General features: G+C 40.7%; 2 protein-coding genes across 3 annotated transcripts in view; both read left to right on the forward strand.

Moving 5' to 3' along the window:
- Positions 1–12,204, forward strand: part of ZFP91 (ZFP91 zinc finger protein, atypical E3 ubiquitin ligase) — a 31,010-nt gene extending 18,806 nt beyond the window's left edge. The window contains exons 3-11 of one of the 2 annotated variants that reach the window (XM_059931645.1): positions 466–675; positions 931–967; positions 1,345–1,446; positions 2,337–2,471; positions 3,253–3,303; positions 3,728–3,806; positions 5,184–5,298; positions 7,848–7,947; positions 8,311–12,204. In XM_059931645.1, coding sequence (XP_059787628.1) covers positions 466–675; positions 931–967; positions 1,345–1,446; positions 2,337–2,471; positions 3,253–3,303; positions 3,728–3,806; positions 5,184–5,298; positions 7,848–7,947; positions 8,311–8,821 — 1,340 coding nt within the window. In that variant the 3' untranslated portion in view covers positions 8,822–12,204. Of the gene's footprint in view, positions 1–465; positions 676–930; positions 968–1,341; positions 1,447–2,336; positions 2,472–3,252; positions 3,304–3,727; positions 3,807–5,183; positions 5,299–7,847; positions 7,948–8,310 lie in introns of both variants that reach the window. The other variant, XM_059931644.1, reaches the window with a different exon arrangement.
- A 175-nt stretch (positions 12,205–12,379) lies between these two features.
- Positions 12,380–15,944, forward strand: CNTF (ciliary neurotrophic factor). Its single transcript, XM_059931650.1, has 2 exons — positions 12,380–14,128; positions 15,387–15,944. Exons 1-2 carry the CDS (start codon positions 14,015–14,017, stop codon positions 15,873–15,875), a joined length of 603 nt encoding a protein of 200 aa, XP_059787633.1. The 5' UTR covers positions 12,380–14,014; the 3' UTR covers positions 15,876–15,944.
- Positions 15,945–24,806: the final 8,862 nt, after the last annotated feature.

The following is a 24,806-nucleotide window of genomic DNA, read 5'->3' on the forward strand; positions in this document are numbered from 1 at the left end:
AAGCATTGTTTGATTATTAAATTGTCTAGACGTATGCTTCTTTCTTATAGTAGATCTGGTCATCTTTTTGGGACCACTCACTCAATTTAGTTTCTTCTGTCTTAGATCTAAAGGTTAAAATATAGAACAAAAGGTTAGATCTTAGGTATATTTCTCTTAGCATTATTTTTTAGTATATATATAAAATATACTATACGTGTAAAATAACTACTTTGCAACATACAAAGTTTTTTCTTTAGACTGATGACAATAAGGATAAGTTTTACCAAATTTTCCTCTTATCTTGTTGTTTCTATTATATCAGTAAAATTCTGAGGTTTTTTTTTCTCCCCTCCACCCCAGGGTGGAGGGGAGAAAAAAAAACATTTATCATCTTTCCATTGACTATATTTATAATAGTAGATATACAGAGATTGTTATTGGTTAACTATAAACTTTAAAAGGATGGTGTATGTTTTCATTTAGATCCCAAGGAAGAGAAAGAGGAAGAAGGTTCTACTGTCCCTCAGGAAGTTTCCGTTGCCGCAACTAAGCCTAGTCGGGGCTGGCGCAGCAGTAGCAGGACATCTGCCTCTCGGCATCGTGACACAGAGAACACCCGAAGCTCTAGGTCCAAGACTGGTTCATTGCAACTCATCTGCAAGTCAGAACCAAATACAGATCAGCTTGATTATGGTACAGTGAATATAGAGTATGGTTATTTAATAACCAGTTGCCTCTTGATTTTAAACGTAATGTTGAACATTTACCAGAACAGCTTAACTTTCAGGGGTAAGTGTGGTGTTATAGGAAGGATTCCTTTTTGACATTTTGCAGATAATTCTCCTTTTGTGTAATTACCCTAGGCAGTAATTTGGTTTGAGTCTCTTGGCTGCAGAGAGAAAATATCTATACCTACATAGATAAAGTTTTGTTTTGGACTTTTTCTAGATGTTGCAGAAGAGCATCAGTCTCCAGGTGGCATTAGGTAAGAAACTTTTCATATTTCATATTTAAACCCTTGGGGACGTAGAACACAGTCAGTCATATCACATGACTCAGAAGTTGTTTTCTACTTGAAATAATAGTCGATTGTTTTTTAACTCTTAGTGTCACTGAGCCATCATTGCCTTGCCTTTATTTAATGAAGTGATAGCATGTCTAAGATTTATGTATTTTTTGTTCCAATTATTATTCTTTAGGATAAAGCAGCTAGATTGCAGTCCAACTACACCATAAGAATGAAAATCCTAGATAACTTACTGTAAATCTTCAGCTACCTCTAAATAAATTACTGAATAAAATCAAGTCAGATATAATTCGTATAGCTGGAATTTCTAATCTCTATTTGCTTCTTTTTAGCAGTGATGAGGAGGAAGAGGAGGAAGAAGAGATGTTGATCAGTGAAGAAGAAATACCATTCAAAGATGATCCAAGAGATGAGACCTACAAACCCCACTTAGAAAGGTATGTCTCAGGTTTGTCAGTGAAAAATAAGTTAGGAAAGCATTGTTGCATGCTTTTATTTCACCTTGTTGCCAAACTAATGGATATGGACTTAATTTTAAATGAGTAATTAATTATGCACTTGTTTTGCAAATCTAACATTATCTTATTACTCCCTCATACAGCCCTCTCTTCCATTTATAGAACTTTGTTTTGATCATATTCAAATTATTATGATGTCTGCCTGTTTTATCTTAAGGTATCATGAATTGCCTGAATACTTAGAATTTTTTATTTTTGTTTCTCTTTACAGCTATAGTGAGATTTGATTCTAAGGCATTGTTAGCTTGCGGAGGGGGCGGGTCATCTCATAGGCTCTAAATATATGTATGATGTACATATGAGGAACAGCTGGCTGGAAACCACATTTCATGGACTGAGGAGCATAATTTTATTTTATTTTATTTTTTTAATTTTTTAAATTTTGCATTTATTCATTTTATATATTATGAACATATTCTTTTTTTTTTAATTTATTTTATTTATTTATTTTTGGTTGTGTTGGGTCTTTGTTGCTGTGCGTGGGCTTTCTCTGGTTGTGGCGAGCAGGGGCTACTCTTCATTACGGTGCACGGGCTTCTCAATGCGGTGGCTTCTCTTGTTGCGGAGCATGGGCTGTAGGTGTGTGGGCTTCAGTAGTTGCGGTGCGCGGGCTTAGTTGCTCCGCAGCACGTGGGATCTTCCCGGACCAGAATTGGCGGCGATTCTTAACCACTGCGCCACCAGGGAAGCCTGAGGAGCATAATTTTATAATAAATCAATGATAACTCCTGGCTTTACCCTTTTGTCACAGTTGTCCTTGAAAGGGTCCTTTGCTGGATACCAGTGTTGAAATATATTTGTATTTTCAGGGAAACCCCAAAGCCACGGAGAAAATCAGGGAAGGTGAAAGAAGAGAAAGAGAAGAAAGAAATAAAAGTGGAAGTAGAGGTAGAGGTGAAAGAAGAAGAGAATGAAATTAGAGAAGATGAGGAGCCTCCTAGGAAGTGAGTAGGCAATTACTACTAAAAATGGAAATTTAACAGATTTTCAAGCCACTAGTGGAAAAAGGGTAGGAGTGTGAGGAATGATATTGACATATACATATTGCTGTCTCAAGCAGCTGACAGTTTCATTGGAAAGACTCTGCTCAAAAGCTTCAAAAGTTTAATTCAAAGCAATACTTAAGAGACGTTCAATTGAGTGGGTAGGACAATAATAGCTATAGGGATGCCGAGGAGGTAGAGATAGCAAGAAAATACGGCAAATATGGATCCTCAGAAGAGGGGCAAATAAAGCAAGTGATGTCATAACCTTGATCAGGTGAAAATTTGGGCTAGCAATTATTTCCTGTTGCAGAAATAGCTTTTTTTAAGTTTGTAGGCTTTTGTCTCTATTGCAAGGAGAGTATAGTTTATATTCTTAGGGTTTTTAGATAATAGACGCGTTTATTCTACTTTTTAAATTGATTAAATGTAAGTGATAGACTTTTCACTGAAACAAGTCTTCAAGTAGTAACCTTGAGGTTTATCCAAATCTTCCATAGAAATGTGTAGTTTATGAAAGGTATATATTTTAACTTGTGGTGCAGACTTATTTGTAAGTGAAATTGCTTCAGAGTGAAATCGTTTTTTGGTTTGCCAGATATGTCTTTGGCTTTATGTATTCTGGGTTATCCTTTGTTTCTGCCACCTGCTCTTTGGTCTTGAGTATATGTCCTCAGCTCTCCTTTACTATATAAGCTTCAATCTGGAATGTGTGCACAGTTACTCTGCTCTTTAATTACAGGAGAGGAAGAAGGCGAAAAGATGACAAAAGTCCACGATTACCCAAAAGGAGGTGAGTAATTGATCCTTCTGCTGTGTTGTGCCTTCTTTCTGGTGGTGGGCGCTTCACTCACATGTTCAGCCCTCATAATTATCCTGTGGGAATGGCTAGTTAAAAATTTCACAAAAGCAACTTCATTAGTGTCCTCGATGCAGAGTTACTATGTTTTTATTTCCATTGCAGGATCTTAAAGTTTCTAAAAATTTTAACACTTCTTTGCCTTTTGGGGAATTACTAGTTTGTTTTGTGCTCTTTTGTAAAAACTCTAAACATTTGGCAGTTTCTGGTTACCTCTAACATAAATTCTGTGCAAGCTATAAACTTAGATATTTTAATTCTTCATACTGTAAAATAGCTATTCCCTATAGTGCAGTTTGGCCACTGTGCCGACTGCCTCTTCTCTGTTGCTAACGTTTCTCCGACACATCGCTAATAGGAAAAAGCCTCCAATCCAGTATGTCCGGTGTGAGATGGAAGGATGTGGAACTGTTCTTGCTCACCCTCGCTATTTGCAGGTCAGTGAAGTCGTTAAATAAGGCAGCCTTGCAGGTTACGTTCCATTACTAGTTCTCATACTTCATGAGAGTTTACAGTTTGTGGACTTGTGTAGGCTTTATCATTAAATGTGTAATGTCAAGGAAAATCTTTTTGTAAACATCAAATTACTTCAGTTGAGTTTTTGTTGTTGTTTTTTAAGTGATTTAGAACCTGAGCTTAAATATTTCCGTGGGATCTTGGAATATTCCAGTGTTTTTCATGGTGTAAATACTCCTGATACAAGAAATGATTGCGTAACAACACACCAAGACACAGTGGAACAGATTTTATTTTAATGTGTATTTTTAAAGAATAAAATTAGCAACTAAAACCAGTGACTTTTTGAATCCTATTTAGAATAAATTCTAAAATTTTTAGTTTTTAGGTTTCTTTTTTTTTTAAGTGAGCAGGGTTTTTAAAAATAATTTTATATAAATTGCTGTGCATTCTGCATGTTTTTAAAAATTTATTTTTTATTTTACTTTATTTTTGGCTGCTTTGGGTCTTTGTTGCTGCGTGCGAGTTTTCTCTAGTTGTGGCGAACAGGGGCTACTCTTTGTTGCGGTTCGCGGGCTTCTCATTGCAGTGGCTTCTCTTGTTGCGGAGCATGGGCTGTAGGTGTGCAGGCTTCAGTAGTTGTGGCTCACGGGCTTTAGAGCACAGGCTCAGTAGTTGTGGTGCATGGGCTTAGTTGCTCCGCGGCATGTGGGATCTTCCCAGACCAGAACTCGAACCTGTGTCCCCTGCATTGGCAGGCGGATTCTTAACCACTGCGCCACCAGGGAAGTCCCAGATTTTTTTTAATGAGTAAAGATACAGCTTGTATTTAGGTCTGGCAGAAAACATGAAGGTGAAATACTAATTACTAGAGCTTAAGAAGTGTTTGATCTTTATTTAGCAGCAAGTTTGATCTTTATTTAACATAAGACTAAGGCCTTACTTTCTGATTCTGGTTCTACTATAATAATGATAGCTACGCTTCTTTTGTCACGTACTATTTGCTGCACTAAGCACTGTACGATATATGATCTCTGTATTCCCACAACAACACTACAACACAGTTAATCATTATCTCCATTTTACGAATGAGAACTAGAGCTTGTAATATATGTAATGTAATATGTAAGTATTATATTCTAAGATCATGCTGCTAGTGAATGACAGACCCAGAATGGAATCACCATCTATCGGTTTCTGTAGCCTATGTTTGTAATCATTTTATTATACTGCTTCCTGTTCATATACAGAGTATTTGGTTTTCCTTCAGCACTTTTGACTTAGCAAAGGAATGAGCTAAGCTAAGCTTTCTGGAATCCTTAATTTTTATCCCCCTTCACTTTCTTTTACTGTTCTAGCACCACATTAAATATCAGCATTTGCTGAAGAAGAAATACGTATGTCCCCATCCCTCCTGTGGACGACTCTTCAGGCTCCAGAAGCAACTTCTACGACATGCCAAACATCATACAGGTATTTTTTAAATAAAATGTTTATCAAGTAGCTAAATTCTCTGATTCAACATCACCAAGTTTGTTTTACAGCTAAGAAACCAGAGGCTGAGCAACATTAGGTAACTTGCCCGTGGTCACACCGCTAGTTTTTAGCAGAACCGGGGTTTTCTAATTCTGCCTCAGGTAAATAGATACTTGTAGTAACTACCTGGGCTGAAAATGAGGAGTCTGTGGAGAAAGCGGGAGCGGCCAGGAGGCTGCTTATAGTGTATGTTGCCTACTGAGACGCTCCCGAGACGTCTGCTCCTCCTGGGGTCATGAAGGCTAGCTACTGAATTCACATGTAACCTCCTGTAGGAGCCGTTGACTCAAAAAGAGAAACAGAATGTCTTTGTAATACATGTTATGGAATGGATGCAGACATCATTCATTTTTATCCACTTGACAGTCTCAGTGCAGTGCAGCTCATAGGAACAAACTGGGCTGGGAATTAGTGGTAATTGAGCACATGCCAGACACTTGAGTATTTATTATATGTTACATTCTTAATAATCCTTAGAGGGTAAGACTAGGAGTTCCAGTAACAGATTTCATGTCTCTTGCACAAGGTCATATGGTCAGTGTCATATATATACCCTTTCCATCATTTACTAAATGTGTGACTTAGGAACGTTACTTAATTTCTTCTCTCTTTTCCTCATTTGTAAAATAAAACTAATAATGTTACCAATAACACTGAGTTATTACAAGGATGAAATGAGATAACCTATAAAGTGCTGTTTACTGCGCAGGGCCGGGCACCTGATAGCACCACGATTTAAACTCAGGTCTTAATCACTCCAAAGTCTACTGTCTTTGCATTACACTATGTTTCTTCAGAGAGTATACTGTCTCCACTGTTTCTTGGTAGAAGCTGCCATTTCTCCACTCCTTCTCCCTGCTACACTGTTTTATCCTATAGAAAAGTAATTTCTGACAACCAGTTTAGATTGTTCTAGTTAAATATTACAAGCCTACTATGACAAACAGTGTTTTAGAAATTCAGTCCATTCTAGATATTTATATTTGGTTGATACAGTTTTATGATGTCAGTGTTAGAGAGTTTTCCTTTTCCAAATTAGTGTTTACTGGCTCCCTTTGAAAATATAATGTATTTAAGCAAATGGAATGCCCCACATGGGTTTGTCATGCGACTGTGGAGCTAGAAAAGTGGACAAGACCTGAGAGATACTAAGAAATTGTCCCTGAGTTAGAAGTATGCATTTTTAGACCCTACCACTCATTATGTAGAACATAGACCAGCAAACATTGGCATCACTTTAGCTCCATTTAGAGATGGAGAATCTCAGGCCTTGCCTTAGACCAACTGAATCAGCATCTGCATCTAATAAGATCCCCAGGTGAGTCCTTAGTACATTCAAGTTTGAGAAAAACTTGACTCTTCTCCCACACTTGGTTTTAGAACTGTTTGGGATGGAATGTAAGATTAAATTGGATACTGTTTGCCTTTTAACTTATCCTTGTGTTTTTTTTTTTTTTTTTTTTTAAAGAAATTCGCATTCTTATTTATTGATTGATTGATTGATTGCTGTGTTGGGTCTTCGTTTCTGTGCGAGGGCTTTCTCTAGTTGTGGCAAGCGGGGACCACTCTTCATCGCGTTGCACGGGCCTCTCACTATCGCGGCCTCTCCTGTTGCGGAGCACAGGCCTCAGACGCGCAGGCTCAGTAATTGTGGCTCACGGGCCCAGTCGCTCCGCGGCATGTGGGATCTTCCCAGACCAGGGCTCAAACCCGTGTCCCCTGCATTAGCAGGCAGATTCTCAACCACTGCGCCACCAGGGAAGTCCCTATCCTTGTGTTTTTACTGTGACTATTTCTGGTAATTTTTAAGTAAAAGGCATAGAAGATGGGTAGTGGCCATTTATTCAGCAAATGTATGTTGAGCATCTGTTTGTCCACTTTCTCTCCAGCCACTTGATAGAGAAGAAATTAAGTCCAGTGTTCCTTTGCCCCATAGAATTTTTGAGAGAAGTTTAAATTGTTTATCTTGGGTAACTTTTTTAAAAATCTGAAATAGAAGATATGAGTAGCACTTTATATGTGGGTCACTTTTCTTTAGGGAATGCCAAATTCATTTGTTGTTGTTGAACGCCAGATTCTTTATGTGTAAGCATTCAGCTTTCACAGTCTGTGAAAAAAGCTGTTTTAAGAATAAAAGCTATGTAAAATGTAGTTGTTTACTTGCTAACCAATTTATCCAAGGTCTGGATTACTGGTAAAGTTGAGATTAGGATTCCAGTTCTCATATTTCTGTCTAGCTGTGTTTTTTATTTTTGTTTTTTAAAATAGGTTCGTATGCTACTGAATGAATGGACTAAAAAGAGATAAAAATGATATTATTTACTTTTAAGTTTTGTTTATCCAGAGTGCTTATACATTAAAAACAGTATTGCTTTTCCTCTAAATTCACCTGCCTGGTCATCTGCTTACTTGTTGTAAGCTAGGAAAAAATACTTAAGAGGGATTCTAAATGGAACACTAAATAACCACATTGTTTTTCTTCTTAGATCAAAGAGATTATATCTGTGAATACTGTGCTCGAGCCTTCAAGAGTTCCCACAATCTGGCAGTGCACCGGATGATTCACACTGGCGAGAAGCCATTACAGTGAGTACTTATTTACTGGTGAACATCTGGGGTCTAAGTGCATATACCCCACTTGAGGGTTAGACCCTTTACAAACATTTCAGCTGGCATTGCTATTTTACTTTTACCAAATTAAAGAGTGGGTATTGATTAAAGGAGCTACTTAGTCACATTTTTCTTTTGTTTTCCTCTTTTTCAAACAAACAGAAAGGAGAAAAAATCAGATTAGTTTTCTATCTATTAACTTTTCCTAATCTTTCACAAGAAGTATATATTACTGACTGTCACTTATAAATGTGACCTCTAAATTCTCACCCTGACCCTAAATGAGAGGTCTCTTTATTTCTCTATTTGATCAGCCATTTCCTTTTTCACTCTCCTTAGATGCGAGATCTGTGGATTTACTTGTCGGCAAAAGGCATCCCTTAATTGGCACATGAAGAAGCATGATGCAGACTCCTTCTACCAGTTTTCTTGCAATATCTGTGGCAAAAAATTTGAGAAGAAGGACAGCGTAGTGGCTCACAAAGCAAAAAGCCACCCTGAGGTGCTGATTGCCGAAGCTCTGGCTGCCAATGCAGGCGCCCTCATCACCAGCACAGATATCTTGGGCACTAATCCAGAGTCCCTGACACAACCTGCAGATGGTCAGGGTCTTCCTCTTCTTCCTGAGCCCTTGGGAAACTCCACCTCTGGAGAGTGCCTCCTGCTAGAAGCTGAAGGGATGTCAAAGTCATACTGTAGTGGGACGGAACGGGTGAGCCTGATGGCTGATGGGAAGATCTTTGTGGGAAGTGGCAGCAGTGGGGGCACTGAAGGGCTGGTCATGAACTCGGATATACTCGGTGCTACCACAGAGGTTCTGATTGAAGATTCAGACTCTACTGGACCTTAGAGGAAGGGAAGACTTTGGGCACTGGGACAGCTAAGACTTTGTATTTAAAAGACAAAAAGGACAAAAAAAAAAATTTAAAGCATTTAAAATCTAGTAAAATAACTGAAGGGCCTGCTCTTTCCATTGTGGATCACAGCACACAAACACACACACACACACACACACACACACACACACACACACACACACACACACACACACCCACCCACCCACCCTCTTCTCCCTCTGTTGTCCCCTTTATAAAGTTGATGTTGCCTTTACCAGAAAGCTAGACAAAGAAGCAGCAGCAGCTCTTAAAGTAACGGTTATTCTTATACTCAGTTCCATCCAGGCAGACTTCCTGCTCATCAGCAGATCCCCCTTTTCAGCCTGTAACTCTGATGTGCTCTGGATCAGCTTTTAACTCTTAATAATATATTAATACTCTCTAAACCCCTTCTCTTCCTTTACTGCTTCCCTATGGTTCTGGCTTCTATCCCCTGCAGCACATGTATCTTCAAAGTATCATGTAATTCTAATCTCTGGAGGCTGGCAGCTTGACTTGGCACTTTAGGGCCCCTTAGCAGGGTGAGCTGTTAAAACAGCACACACCTCTCACCCCTTTCCCTCCATTCCCCCTGGGTTTAGGGAAGGAAGGATACATGGGGACCACCTCCTGCCTCTTCACCTCACCGCCTTCCTCAGTCCCCCTCCCAGCACCTCCATAAGGTTCTCAGTGCTGCTCACTTGCTTTGCAAGCAGGCTCCCAGCAGGGAGGGAGCTACCGTCTACATGGTCTCTCTGACCATGCGACAGGGTTCTGTATCAGTGAGACAGTGAGAAAAGTCCCAGACTAGTGGCAGAAATTTGCACTTTGAACATGTGTGTTTTTGTGTTGTGGAACCTGAGATTCCTTATTTATTAACAAAGTCTGATTTTTTTTTTTTTTTGTCTTTGTTGCTATATTTTGTGGGGCTGGGAGAGATTAGATTATTCTGACATGGGGTCCTGAGAGATTAGATTATTCTGACATGGGGTCCTTTGCATAAGAGGTACTTGTAGAAGGCAAGATAATAGGGTTGAAGAAGCACAGCCAGCCTCTAAAATCATAGCCCTCTAGTGGCCTTTAAAGAAAGCTGGTCCTCAGCACTAACAAAATCACTACAGTAGCCTAGTGCTTTTCCGGAAACCTCTTTAGGGAAGGATGTTAGGTTTGTGGTAATTAGTGGTCTGAGTTTTTAGAGCATCGAGATTTAGGAATTTTGAGGGGGTGAGGAAGGTTGTCCAGGGTCTGAATTACAGATAAAAGGTTTTCTCTTGTGAATTTGTTGATTTTCTTTTTTGTCCCCATCATTTCTTTATACAGACCTCCCTGTTATCCCAGCTCTGGCCCCTTGCTTTGCTTTTCCTTTTGCTTTTGCTTTGCTTTGCTTTGCTTTATCATTGGTTCATTCCAGCTCCAAATTAGTGAAGGACACTGCCATCAGTGAAGGAATAGTCTGAGTCATACAGTTGTAAGTAAAAGAAAATTGCTCTGTTTTGTTTCCCTTTTAATAACACTTCAGAAGAAGAAAGGCTTCAACAAAGTTAATAATCTGTATAATGCTTTGGCTTTCACCTGAAATTGTAGGAATGATCATTTCCCTCGAGGTAGGGATTTTCATGAGGTGGATTACTTACTACTGTCCATGGGAGAGACAGTTTTGTACAACTTCATAACTTCCAGAAGACTAAAAACCTATTTTGGCTCATTTTTAGAGAATTAGAAGGGCAGTCTATCCTACGTACCTCAGAAACTGGAATTAAAGGCTTGCCCCATTCATTGTTTGTCAGAAATGTATGATGGCTGTTGGAAAGAATGAAGTTTTGCTGAGAACAAAATAAGGAACAGCTTGTTTTTTCACAAACACTAAAATTACAAAGTTTATCAGTTTTCTCTTTTGATTTTTTTTTTCCCCAAAAAGAAGGGTAACAAAACCTCATCTCTGAAAGAGTCTTACTTTACACCCACTAGTGTCAGTGGTTGGGATGCCAGGGAACAGGGAGTGAAACACCTGCAGTGAACAGTCTTAAATGTACTGTTGTTTCTTTTCGGTTTTGCAGATTTGCCATCCCCTTCAGTGTGAGGGTAGAAAATGGAATAAGGTTAGAAGGGATATAGAGTATGCTTTCCTACCCACAGTAAGGATTTGGAGTTGACTTTGGTATGTTGAGTAAATTTGAAAATATTGTAAGATTGACTGGATGGGTCTACAACAAAGTTGTTCCACTCCCGTATTAAGTCCATTTTGTGCTGTTTCACTAGCTAGCATCTATACCCCACCTTACTTTTTGTCTTCGTCACATTTATCTTATCCTTTGTCTCCATAAATTACATTTGCAGTTGTTAGTCATCAGATGTTTTAGCCACCTACACAAAGGCAAACTGCATTTAAAAAAAAAAAAAACTTTATGAGATAGAGGGAAAATATATTCTTCCCTGTATCACACTCCTCCCCACCAAAAGCAGCTAGTTAGTTCCCATAATTAGAAACTTTCTCCTTTCTCCCTTTTTTACTCATCTTCATTTGCCTGTAATTTGCTTCAGTAAATTATTATAGCAGTTTGCGATAAATTTTAAAATATTTTTCATGGACTTAAGATTTTTTCCTTTTGAGAAAAGGGGTGCTAGCAAAGTAAAGAGTTGGTTAAAGTAAACTATCTTATACTAGATTCTTTTCCCTTTTCCTTTCTGCTCCTCATACGTTTACTTCATTGTCCTTCTAAGGAACTCTTAATCTTAAAATTCTACATTTCGTACGCTTAATCAAATTCTGCTACCTTTTTAATGACTCTTCCCACAGCATATTCTCCATCTTGAATTAGCAATTCTAAATTCTGAAAATGTACTTGATACAAATATTATTTCTACAAGATATAGAAATACATCTTGTAGAAATACATCTTTCCCCTTGTTTGTTGTGGTTGCCCAGGGTTATTTTGCAAAATTGAGACTTAATATGCTTCAGAGAGTTTAGATAAACACTGGCCAAGATTACTGGGAGTAAAAAATAGATACATTGAGGTATGGAAAAGCATTCACATAGAGCACTTGAACTTCCTTAGAACCTGTTAGGAGAAAAAAATATAAAGAGTGTACTAAACCTAACTAAGGTTATTACAGTCTGGCTGTTCGAAGCACCATTTTTCCCTCCTGTCTTTTTCCCACTTTCCAGTGTACTCAAGAAAATTGAAAAAGTGTAATGAATCAGTTTAAAATATTTTATTTCCTAGAAGCCTTTTTTGCCTGTTGTAATATGCAGGACCCTTCTCCTTTGATGGGAGAGACAGGTAGTTACCTGAATCTAGGTTGAAAAGGTTATGTAAAAAGAAATTATAATAAAAGGGATACTCTGCTTTTCAAATCCTTGTTTTCTCTTAATCTAGGTAAGGCATATCCAAAATAAATATGTAAAGAAGAAAAATAAAAGTTGTCTTCTTGGAAGCAACTGGTCTTCCTTGGTTGTACTGAGTTACAGTTATCCTGGGGTGAAATAATTGCTGCTGCCAAATAAGAAAAACAAGTTGCCCTCAGGGCAGGTTTTATGTGGCAGATACTGTTGTTTGCTCTTGTTGAGAATCAGGTAGTTAACTTTTGACTTTGTTCAGTTCTTGATTTCTAATGCTGAGATGCCATATGATTCTATGATCATTTGACAAAGTTGGAAATCCTTTCCATGTTTCAACCTTAGGAAAGGTGGATTCTTAATCTAGTAAAGAGAACATTAAGGAAGCTGTGAGGTTACTTTTGCTCTGATGATGACAAAACCCTGATAGCATTTAATATCAGTGCTTCTTCACAAAACTCAACGTCCATACAAATACAAAGTTTAAAAAAAAAAAAGAATCCTCCTACCTTCTTAAAAAGCCTACTGTGACAGCCACCCTGGCCTCATTTCTTTCTCCCCTATGTCCCTCAATTATTGTTTATGTATGGAAATTTCCCCCTGAGAAGGCATGTGTTTCAATTCAGAGGGAATGTCCATGATACAAAATAGTGAAAACTGATTCGTTTGGGGATGAAACTTGTAACTCTTACCCAATTGGCATCATCCTCTAACCTACAGAGTTAAATGCAATAGAACAACTCGCCAAGTGCTTTTAAACTCTGCCTTCATTTCACAGTCCAGCTCATGCTCTTGTTTTGTTAAGAAGCAATGTGGTATGACTGGGATAAGGAAGAAGAAGAAAAGCATGTTGTCACTTGAGTGAGACTGCCTCAGAAATGTTACCAAGTCAGGGTTGGGTGTTTCCTGTCCTTTGGAAGAGAACAGGCCTAAACAGTACCTTCCTCATCCTGTAGCTACAAGGAAGGCACCATGATTGAGATTACAGATGCTTCCTTAGCTGATTTTTAATCGAATGTAAATTAAACTTTACTCAGCAAAAGGATGGGAGTGAAAAAATGCTGTATTTTTACAGGATCTATTTCATGTAAACTTTGTGTCTTGGAACAAAATATGAACTACCTAAAGAATGATATTGGAAACTCAGTGGGAGAAACAGTTCTAGAATCAACGACCTATATTTAAATTTTGAACCTAGTTATTGGATTTTGTGCACATTATTTAATTTCTTTAAGCCTCCATTTCTTACGTAAAATGAGGAAACTATCTTGTAGAATTATTCTAAAGATCAAATAAAGGCTTTAAAGCCGTGAGCAGTATCTGGCCTAGGGTAGATGCTTAATGAATGGCAGCTATATCAATAATAATAACTTAATATTATTGAATAGTTTACCAGGCCAAGAAAGAAAAGGACATGGGGAGCACAGGGAGGGTGATAATAAAATGAACTGATTATATGTGTATATAAATAGATTCCATCAGGCAGGGGTGTCATGAGGATCAGTGTGATAGTGACCTTGTCGCCAAGTGCAAAAGCAAAACAATGACACGAAAACAAGTACACTAGGCCCTGAGTGGAGGAGAGAGTTGGAGGCAGACGCTGCAGGACAGGAAGCTGAGTGAAAAGGGGCCTTTGATTCCACAGGCGCAGAAATCCACAGCCAGGAATTTGCTGCCACCTCTGAGTCAGGCGGGGGGGGTGGGTGCCGAATTCCATTAGTAGGGAAATGCCCAGTGGATTTAGCCCGAGAGTCACATTTCTTATTTGGACCAGTATAGACAGAAACAAACCCAGCTCACTTGTTTCCCGGGACAGTTGAGTTAGGGGATGGCTTTCACTGAGCATTCACCGCTGACCCCTCACCGCCGGGACCTCTGTAGCCGCTCTGTCTGGCTAGCAAGGAAGATCCGTTGCGACCTGACTGCTCTTATGGAATCTTATGTAAGTTGCCTATTTTGCTGTCGTCTATTTTCACTTCATCTCTTCTGATCCAGCCCTTTACCATCATGTTCCAGGCCCGTTATCAGTTACGAAAGCCCTAATCATATAGTCATTTATATATTGGGCACCTGTCATTTGACATGGCCCCTTCCCTTAAGGAAAGTCATATGACCTTACTTTCTTTCTCTAGGCTATTCAGGAGACATGTTGTTCCTTGAATAAGAAAATATACATGGGGTTCTATGTAGAATTGGCTTTATGTCCTGGAGGCTGTTCCTAATTTGATTGCCTGTCTGAATTCTGCCAGAATAGATTAACCATGAGGCCTCTAAGCTTGGGTTCTTCATGTACATTGTTCTGATTTTTTGAGCTTATAAACGAAAGATGGAGTTAGGTTTCTAGGATTGGGAGAAGAACAGTATAAAGCCACCAGTTTCTCCTATTACATTATTAGCCACCCTATACAATCAAAAGTGTTCCTCTGTCTAAATAGAAAGGTCACTTACACTATCAAAAAAGTCTTCTAGAAGAATCACTGGGGACCTGGGGAAGTGTCCGATTCTTAGGGAGCTAACCATGGATCTCAGGTTTTCTGATAGAGGAAGATCCCCCTCGGTCTTCATCTAAGGCCTGCTGTGGAAACACTCCAGGCCCCCGTGGAGAGTTCTGAATTTAGGTTCTCTGAGAATTGGTTTATCTTCATAAAACTCCAGCAGTCAGAAATCAGATTCTTTGAAATACCAATGTTTTAAAAAATAATTGCCATTGACTCCTCTAATAAAGGATTGTCCTCACCATTGACAGTGAGCGATGGAGAGGGCTGTTAGAAAAATTCTACGATGCCTATATTTTAGAGCTTAAGTGTGGCCAGTGTCTTCAGGTATATTTAAAATACTTAAACTCCAGTATGATTATAATACTCCAGTTGCCAGGAGGGAGTGTCAAGTGGGAAGGAAAAATTATTCTAGACCAGTCAGTGAGTGGTTTTCAACCTTTGGAACCTAGTGAAAGCTGCAGATTCTCCCAAGAAAAATGAACAGGTAGTCAAAGCAGTATGTATAATTTCTGGGAGAATAGGATCTTCCTAAAGTCAGTCAAGGTTCCCAAATGAAGAGTTCCTTTTCTAGACTCTTTATTTTCTTTACAATTTGGATCCTTGACCAGGGAAGTGAATAAGATTGTATATGAGATTTAGAGATTAAGTGAGAATGGTGGAGTGATTACAGAAGATGTGAAGTTTTTCTGTATCCTTGACCAGGTGAAGCATCAAGGTCTGAACAAGAACATAAACCTGGACTCTGTGCGTGGTGTGCCAGTGGCAAGCACTGATCGGTGGAGTGAGCTTAGTGAGGCAGAGCGACTCCAAGAGAACCTCCAAGCTTATCGTACCTTCCACGTTATGTTGGCCAGACTGTTAGAAGACCAACGGGTGCATTTTACTCCAGCTGAAGATGACTTCCATCAAGCAATACATGCCATTCTCCTCCAAGTCGCTGCTTTTGCTTACCAGCTGGAAGAATTAATGGTGCTCCTGGAACACAAGATCCCTTCCAGTGAGGCTGATGGGATGCCCCTTATTGTTGGAGATGGCGGTCTCTTTGAGAAGAAGCTGTGGGGCCTAAAGGTGCTGCAAGAGCTTTCACAGTGGACAGTGAGGTCCATCCGTGACCTTCGAGTCATTTCATCTTGTCAAACTGGGATCCCAGGACATGGGAGCCATTATACTGCAAAGGACAAGAAAATGTAACAGTTACCCCTCTCTCTCTCTTACTTGCTTTCTCCTCTAATGGAATATATATAGTTTTCTGAGGCCTCACTTTCCCATTCTTATTTTTGAAAACCTTTAAAACCACAGGCATTTTCATCAGCTAGGGTTGGAGACATGGACAAATGGGCATACAGGTTTAGTCTGGGGGGGGAGGGATGTGTGAGTGTGTGTGTGTGTGTGTGTGTGTGTGTGTGTGTGTGTGTGTTGGGGCCATAAGGGAGTGGGGGTAGGGACAACATCCTTCCACCTCAGTGCTGTGATCTTTCCTACCCACTAAATAACCTTTACAGGCATTTAACAGCCTCACATATGCTTTTAATTTTAGTCCTGGATGACTCTTCTGAGAAGACTGAAATAGTGAATTAAAAATCATGGACTCTAGTCAATTCAAACTCTTGGATAATAATAGTAACTAACATTTATTGAGTATCTACTATATTGAAGCAATATGCCAGGAGTTTTATGTATATCATAATTTTCACAACCCTGCTGAGGGAGGTGGTGTTATTTCCATTTGGCAGATGAGAAAACAGGCTCACAGAAATTTATAACTCGTTCAAGGTTACCCATCTAGCAAATGGCACACTGAGTTTGAACCCAGATCTTTCTCATTCCAAAGCCTAGTGCCCTTCACTTTAAAGGCCTGATAATGAACCTCTATCACTGCACCTCTTTGCTACAGAGGGTTGGAAAATGGATCCATGTCATCTGTCCCCAGCACTGAAAAAGCAACCCCCAACTATGTCCTGATGGTGTTAAAGGCAGTACTTGTTGCCCATATTTGGCAAAGAAGAGAGCAGTGGAGATCTTAAGATTAGTCCACCAAACTTTTGAACTTTGGAAGCTGGGAGTGTGCAGTCATACAGCTTGCTTTCAAGTATCCACTAACGTTCTTGAGTTTGGGGTTGGGGACAGCTTATACTCGGTTACCTCACATTTACTGTAATCAGCAATGCGGTGGTACAGGCGCCGTAACCCGGGCATTCACGGACAATGGGTAGAATACTGCTCAGGTTAAAAAGTCACAGAACCCCTGCACCAGACAGTCTCTGGACTTAGTCATGAGCAGAGAATGAGGCCCACTCTGTTCCCAGTGGGAATGCCAGCGATTCTGAAACAATATAGAGCAAAGCCTCCATACTTCAGAACAAAGGGCACAGTTCTGCATTTAATGTTCTTGAGAGAAACGGTATGAAAAGCACCAACTAGTAAATGTGGGCATTAATGTAAAAGGTCATTTACAGTCAGGCCTATGAACTAGTGGTGCAAGTGGGAATCCAGAAGTTCTCAGGTGTGTCATTTATTTCACCAATTCAAACTCAAGATCTTGGGTTGGGGGCCCAAATCAATTTGGTGCACTTATTTGAGGCTTCTATATATATATATTTTTAAATGTATACTTTTTTTTTTTTTAAGGAATTCCTTTATTTTTTTAATTTTTTTTAAATTTATTTTTGGCTGTGTTGGGTCTTCGTTTCTGTGCGAGGGCTTTCTCTCTAGTTGCGGCAAGCGGGGGCCACTCTTCATCGCGGTGCGCGGGCCTCTCACTATCGCGGCCTCTCTTGTTGCGAAGCACAAGCTCCAGACGCGCAGGCTCAGTAGTTGTGGCTCACGGGCCTAGTTGCTCCGCGGCATGTGGGATCTTCCCAGACCAGGGCTCGAACTCGTGTCCCCTGCATTGGCAGGCAGATTCTCAACCACTGCGCCACCAGGGAAGCCCCCAGGTTTCTATATTCTTAAAAGGACCAAGAGTCAGAGGGGGCTAGCTGCCATAGCTTGTGTCCTTTCCTACATGGGTTTATGTCCAAAACTCCATGAAGTCAATATTCTGAGAGGGCTCTGGGTGAGGCACGGTGGCAATACAGGGGAGGTCAGGCCCTGCTCCCCAGGATGCATCTGTGGAAACGGTTGTAGGCATACAGGAGATCAATACTATTGATAGACCTGAATCGTGAGATGGGTTTAAGCGGTATGGAGTTGAAGGAGATCCGTGAGGGCCAGAAATCGCTTCCTGGAGGAGGGAGGAGTTCAGTTGTGTCTCAGAGTTTGGCTGAGTACCAAACAAAGAGAAAAGTCATGAGGGGAGAAATAGAGAAGAGTTGCCCAGTTAGAAGAAAATGAGGCAATAATAAACATTTGGGTCCACTACCACTAGAAGTTTATCGTTTTGTTTGTAATTTTGGTAATGGTATAAAATTTTGCAGCGAATGCATAGAGGCTTATTTCATTCGAGCTTTTCCTTGTTTAAGTTGTTTCTTGTGCTTAAGAGCAGTATTTTGATCGGTAAAATACTTGCTTATTAATGTGAAGCTCTTAGGTTTATCTGTATAGTACTTTAGGTTTTTTTATTTAATGAAGAAAGGCGTGACTCAAATTTCTTTTTTTTAAAATAAGTTTATTATATTTATTTTATTTTTGGCCGCGTTGTGTCTTCGTTGTGGTGCACGGCTTCTCATTGCGGTGGCTTCTCTTGTTGCGGAGCACGGGCTCTAGGTGCGTGGGCTTCAGTAGTTGTGGCGCACGGGCTTAGTTGCTCCGTGGCATGTGGGATCTTAGCCATAATAACAAAGACATAAACGTGTGGCTCTGAGTTTGTAGACTTTGCATCATGCGTATCTAAAATGGATGAAACAAACTGAATAAGGGACTGACAATAGGCCATATACATATAACTCTATATATTAATAAGGTCTTAAAAGGCAATAAATTTAGTTCCCAGCCCCTAACTCTTATTTCATAAAGGGGGTTCCTTCTATCCCACTCCCTCCAGAAAAGTCCTCTCTATGGGGAGAGATTCAGTTCTCCTGAATCTGTCAAGGAATTGTATGTATGAGAGTTGATAAATACTTCAGGCACTGATTTCCGAGGATAATTTGGAAAAGACTTGCAAATTAGCACAAACTGAAAGTCCAAGCGTGGAATAAAATTGACTTTGAGACAATCAGGTTTTGAGGGAAGTGAGAATTTTAATAAAAATGGAAAGTGTAAGGTCATAGTCCTGGAATTGCTGTTATTTCAGGCTGCTGTGGATGAAAGCCCAATGGATGACTCACTGTTGTGACCGCTGGTCAGAGAGGGAGAGGACAAGTAAATATTTGGGGGAGACGTATCTGACAGGTTGTTTAGAATGACTTCTGTTTGTGAATCCTCAACTCCTCATGAAGTAGCTGAGCAACTTCTCCTATTGAGTAAAGCAGAAATGCAGGACGCAGAGGGGCCTCCAGCAGAATGAGAAAGGGATTGGTGAAGAGGAAAAGGAAAACAAAAAAAAAGTTTTTGGATATCACTTGAATTGATTTATCTGTGTGTGAGTGTGTGTGTGTGTGTTACCAACAATGTCTAGGCCAGGGCATTTACAAAGGCTGGTTTGTCCTCCTGCCTCATCCTACCTCAGCTTCAAGCATCAGACCCAAGAATGAACCTTCTGAATGTTGGTACATTTGAAAAGTGAAAATGATAAAAATGTCATTGTTTCATTCAAAAGCTTCTATAGAGCTCTAAGGTCTACAGAAAAAGATGGAGTAAAAATATAATTTGATCTTTTGATGAAATATGTGTGGGGTGTGAGATAAGAAAATCCATGTGCATGTGATTCTTTATATAATACATTACTTTGATCGGTTTGTTTTTGGCAGATAGATGCAAGAATGAAAGAATAAAGGATTCAGTAATGGCTAACAATAAAGATTTTGCCTCAGCAAGACCACGAGTTGCTTCTTTTATTTCTGTATCTGGATGAATAAGGGGAATTTCAAGTGATTTCAACACTGGATGAAATGTAATCCTCCCAGCCAGGGCCAGGCTCACTCAAGCGTGCTAGGTAAATCTCCATGATGCCAGGCCACTGGCATCCATCAACTCCCAAGGCCGGTCAGCCTCAAAAAGGTAGATTCCCCCTACATTTATCAGCTGGCTTGTAGATGAGGAAGATTTCCTTTTATATGGTTTAATTTCAAGTATTTGAACCCTAATCAAGCCTTTGAAACAGAAGGATTCTTACTAGCCTGTTTCTAGTCAGTTTGAAGGCAGAAACTAAGTTGAGGAAAATACACAGGAGAAAATATAAAACATGGCTAAGAGTATTTTTATCCACATGTTCAAAGTCGTATGAAAGGAAATACTGCATTTACTTACTATGTCAGACAGCTCTACCCTGTCTTATGTCATTTGCTCCTCTTTCACAAACAAGGGAAATGAGAATGAGTGTTAACTTGTCCACGGTCCCTCCTCTAGTATATGACAGATTTGGAGAGTTCTGGCTCCAAGGCTCATTCCACTATAGCCAGCTGCCACGGTACACCTAGCAATCGAGATCATCTTAGACTGAAATCCATTCTCCATCTCTGTAATTCACTTTTCTTGGATAAAGCCAGCTACAGACTTGTACAGAATCACTCTCTGTCACAAACCCTATTATGTTTCCAAACTTTGGGGCAAGTCATTTTTTCTGAGCTCCCTCATTTATGAAATGGAAATAACTAACTTCACAGGTTGTCACATGGTTTAGACAAATTTGAGAATCTGAAAATACTTGTAAATGACGTACGAACATCAGAAGTCTTCATCAGAAGACTTTCGACTGAGGAGAGACTATCTTAGAAATACCAGTTGCTTCCCAGGATCCATCTGGTCACAGCCTAGACTTCACCCTGTTTGTTGTGCCCATGGGCCTTTGGCCAGTAGAGGCCGACCCAGTTTCACGCACAGCCTCCAGGAATCATCCACCTCTCTGGAGAGGGGAGACCAGGCTGTTCACTACATCCACTAAGATAGTTTTCACAAGCATCAGACAAGTTCTGGAGAAGCCTGGCAGGCTCTGGAAAGAGCCAAGGAAACACGCAAGCCAAGGCACCGCCCAGGATGTGTTAAAGCATGCATTCAGACTTGGAGTCACCCCGCCATTGGCCAACACCCTCCTCAACACAAGAAGGAACTCAAACTTCATTTAGTTCAGTCTCACCATTAAACACATTGCACAAGGAAGCCAGAGAGGTCCCCTGGTGTCCCGGCTGCAAAGTAGAATTAGAACTATAATTTGGTCCAGCGCATTCCCCACTGGGCCTCCCTGCTTCTCCATTAGACCAGTATCATCTTAGGAAGCCTTAGATCTCTTTGTCTGCATCCTTTCACTCTCCTGCGTCCAATGCTCTCTGGCACCCTTCCTTCTAACAAGCCTTTGGAAGCTCTGGGAACAGCAGCTCATTACCCAGACTTCTTTTGCCTCCCCAGACTCCATCTCTACTATAATTTGGTGGTCCCGTATCCCATCCCTCCCCTAATATTATGGGGGAAATGGGACACATTCTGAGGTAATGGTTAAATATGTTACTCCTTCCAGGTGAGTAGCATTTGAAAAAAGGGCCCAGGGAAAATATTTAAAAATAAATTTCTGAGGCAGGTTTCTTATCTTTAGGTCAGACCAACCGTTAGGTGACACCACTAGGAAAGGTTTAGGACTATTTTCTCTTTTCTTACTTAGCAATCCCTAGTTCCTATCCTCAAAGCTTGGGGTGGAAGGAGGGTTGGGAGTTACATAAATAACTTAAATAGACCAATAAAAGTTCCCAACCTGGTTCTAAGCAATAAAGCTCTAAATCTTTCAGAAGTGTTCTGCCAGACTCCAACCAAATTCAAGAACAATGCATAATGACACCTACTTTGGACCAGCACTAAGAATACGGAAATGAATATTAATGATAGTAGCAGACATTTATATGGTGTTTACTCAGCCATCCATCGATCTAATCGCTGTATGTGCATTCATTCATTTACTCCCCACAAGAACCCAATGAGGTAGGTACAAAGATTTTTATGTTACAGCTGAAGAAACAGGGACACAGAGAGCTGATGCTTCCCTGCCCTGGAAACACTCACAGTCTCCTGAGAAAGACAACAGGTACTCACTCAACTGTGACAGAAATCGGGGTGTGGTTAGTCATACCAGAGTCTAACCAGGGGCTGGGGGAGCCCAGAGGAAGGAAGGGCTGGAGGAAACCTCTCAAAAGAGGCACTTTGGGAGCTAGGCTTTGAAAAATGACTAGGATTTTGCCCTCAGGAAAAAATACGGTGGGGTGAGGGGTGAGGGATGGGCAAGAACATCTCAGGTAGAAGCAGAAGCACTTGTCAAGATTTGGCTGCTGGAAGGCATGTGGCCTGTTCCAGAATGTTCCCCCAAGAGCCCCAGTGGAAGATGAGGCGGAAGGAGTGAGGGGATGATGCCTTGAAAAAAGAATCTATGAAAGGTTTTTGAAGAGGGATAATGCTAGCATCTCCCCTTTGTTTTAGAAAAGGAATTCAGACAGCTAAGTCAGAGCTGTATTAGAGGTGAACGCTGCTGGAAGCAGAGAGACCCATTAAGAAGATGCTCTTTTGCTCAAGGTAAGATATGTTTCAGCTATTTGTGGAAATGTTAGAAGCTCTAGGAGATAGAGGTGAACACGACACAGTCCCTGATCTCTTAGAATCTGCATTTTGGTGGGGGAAGACAGGAACACACAATCATATAACCGAGTGTTAAAAATTATATAGGAACTCGAAAAAGTGATACAGAATGACTGCGAGTAGGAGCCGTGAAGGCCTTTCTCAAGTGGTTACTTCCTGCTGAGATCTGAACAACAACAAGGAGGCAGCCACTAGTAGACCTGAAGGTAAGGTATTTCGATCACAGGGAACTGTTTTTTGTTTTTGTTTTTAATTTATTTATTTTTGGCTGGACTGGGTCTTCGTTGCTGCGCGCGGGCTTTCTCTAGTTGCGGTGAGCGGGGGCTACTCTTCGTTGGGGTGCGCGGGCTTCTCATTGCGGTGGCTTCTCTTGTTGCGGAGCATGGGCTCTAGGACATGCAGGCTTCAGTAGTTGTGGCACGTGGGCTCAGTAGTTGTGGCTCACGGACTCTAGAACGCAGGTCAGTAGTTGTGGTGCATGGGCTTAGTTTCTCCGTGGCATGTGGGATCTTCCCGGACCGGGGCTTGAACCTGTGTCCCCTGCAGTGGCAGGCGGATTCTTAACCACTGCGCCACCAGGGAAGTCCCAGGGAATAGTTAAGTGCAAACCCTGAGGCAGGAATGAGCTTTCTGTCCTCAAAGCCACATTAGCCTGAAAGAAGGCTCACATGGCTGAAACCAGGTGAGCATGGGAACCATGCCAGTGCCAAGGCTCTCAGCCAAAGACCAGGAGAAACACACCTGTAATTAGACAGGTGGGTTTATCACCTGTTGCAGTGAGGAAGAACGCACACCGTGGGAGACTCTCTCTCAGCAAGAGAGTTCTAGAAAGAACTTATATAGGATTTAGGCTTTGGCTGGGTGATTTGGGGGAGAGCCTAAGGAATTTGCTCTAGTTTGGATGCTGTCAGAAAATGGGGGCAAGTCCATGACTGAGTATTTTGTCGGTGACCCAGTGACCTTGCTTTTGTGTGTGATTAGATAAAGCTATGAAGTGACCTTGTTTTGCTGCATTTATCATGGTCTCAGGGAGCTGTGTGAGGTCGCTATTCTGTGGGGTTGTTTAACGTGTTTAGGATCACTGGCTGTGAGCCCCAGACTGACTTGTAAGACTATGGCAGACCAGCTGTGATCGTCATTTCAATTCTGGACATCAGAGGCTACCTTTTTTCTCCCTCACTACTAATAAGATTATGTGAGGAAAGGGAACTGGATTTTCTGCTAACTGCTGAACACAGACAACAGTCTGACAGCCAACTCTGACAGAAGTCAATGTGTGAAGAGTATTTCCACGCAGATAACAAAGAATAGCTCCTCCTAGATAAAAATGACCAAGACACCAATCATAGAACTGGCTCTGCTTTCTGACAGCACCCAACTCCAGAACAAAGCTATGCCTCATTGAATCCTTCCCCAAACTAACTAACCCAACTCCAAAGCTTATAGCTTCAAATCCCTCCTAACCCTTCTTTTTTGAGGTGCCCATTGCAACAAGCCAATAAACTCAACTTTGTTTGACTACAGGTATTGTCCTGGAGGTCTTTGGCTAAAGGGTATCAACACTGCAAAGGGAAACCATTGAAAAATTTTAAGCTGTAAAGTGACATGTTAGGGTTGACATTTTTAAAATGAGCACTCAAGCCACTATGCACGGATAGGTTTATGGGGGCAAGACTAGAAGAAAATATTATCTAGATGATGGAAAACCTGAATTAAAACTGACAGTGGGAGTGGAGGAAAGAGAAAATCTCTGAAGATCATGACAGAGGTTTGGAATGGGAAGATGGGGAGAAGGATAGTGAGTCCTAGAAAGAGGGAGGAACCCCAGAACACCCCCTCCCAACTAGGAGGAGAGTGAATAAATTAGGCAGGAAACACAGAAGGGGGAACAGATATTGGGGGTAACAGGAGGTTGCAAGCCCAGTTTTTACATATGTTGAGTTGAATATGGAGCATAGGTAGCATGGAGGAAGGGGTTGGGAGGTGAGTGACTGAGATTGAAGCTGGTTGGGAATGAAGGGACTCAACAATAAGGGTCTTGAACCCCATGCTAAAGAATCTTGATTCATTCTATAGGCAGTGAGGAACCATTCAAGGTTTTAGATCAGTGACCCTCTTAAAGTCAGCATAAAAGAAACCTTGACAAGAAGGAAGGAAAGGAAAAATAAAAATCACCAAAGGTCAGGTCAGTTCTTCTGCCTTAGTCCTAATGGGAACTGAAAGTGTTCCCTTGTCCAAATCCAAGTGCAGATCTGATTCTGATGGTCACTACAGCTTTAATAGACTTAAGGCATATCAGGAAATCACCCCATTCTACATCTCCTGTCTTGGGAAAATTTGCATCTCTAAAGAAGTGTTTCATTTTATTCATTTTATTCTATCTGTGCCCCTACCTCCCTTTCCACATGACTAACTCCTGTTCTTGCTTCAGGATCCAGATCACATATCACTTTCTTTGTGAAAACATCC

The sequence above is a fragment of the Balaenoptera ricei genome, chromosome 8, assembly GCF_028023285.1.
Source record: "Balaenoptera ricei isolate mBalRic1 chromosome 8, mBalRic1.hap2, whole genome shotgun sequence".
Lineage (NCBI taxonomy): Eukaryota > Metazoa > Chordata > Mammalia > Artiodactyla > Balaenopteridae > Balaenoptera > Balaenoptera ricei.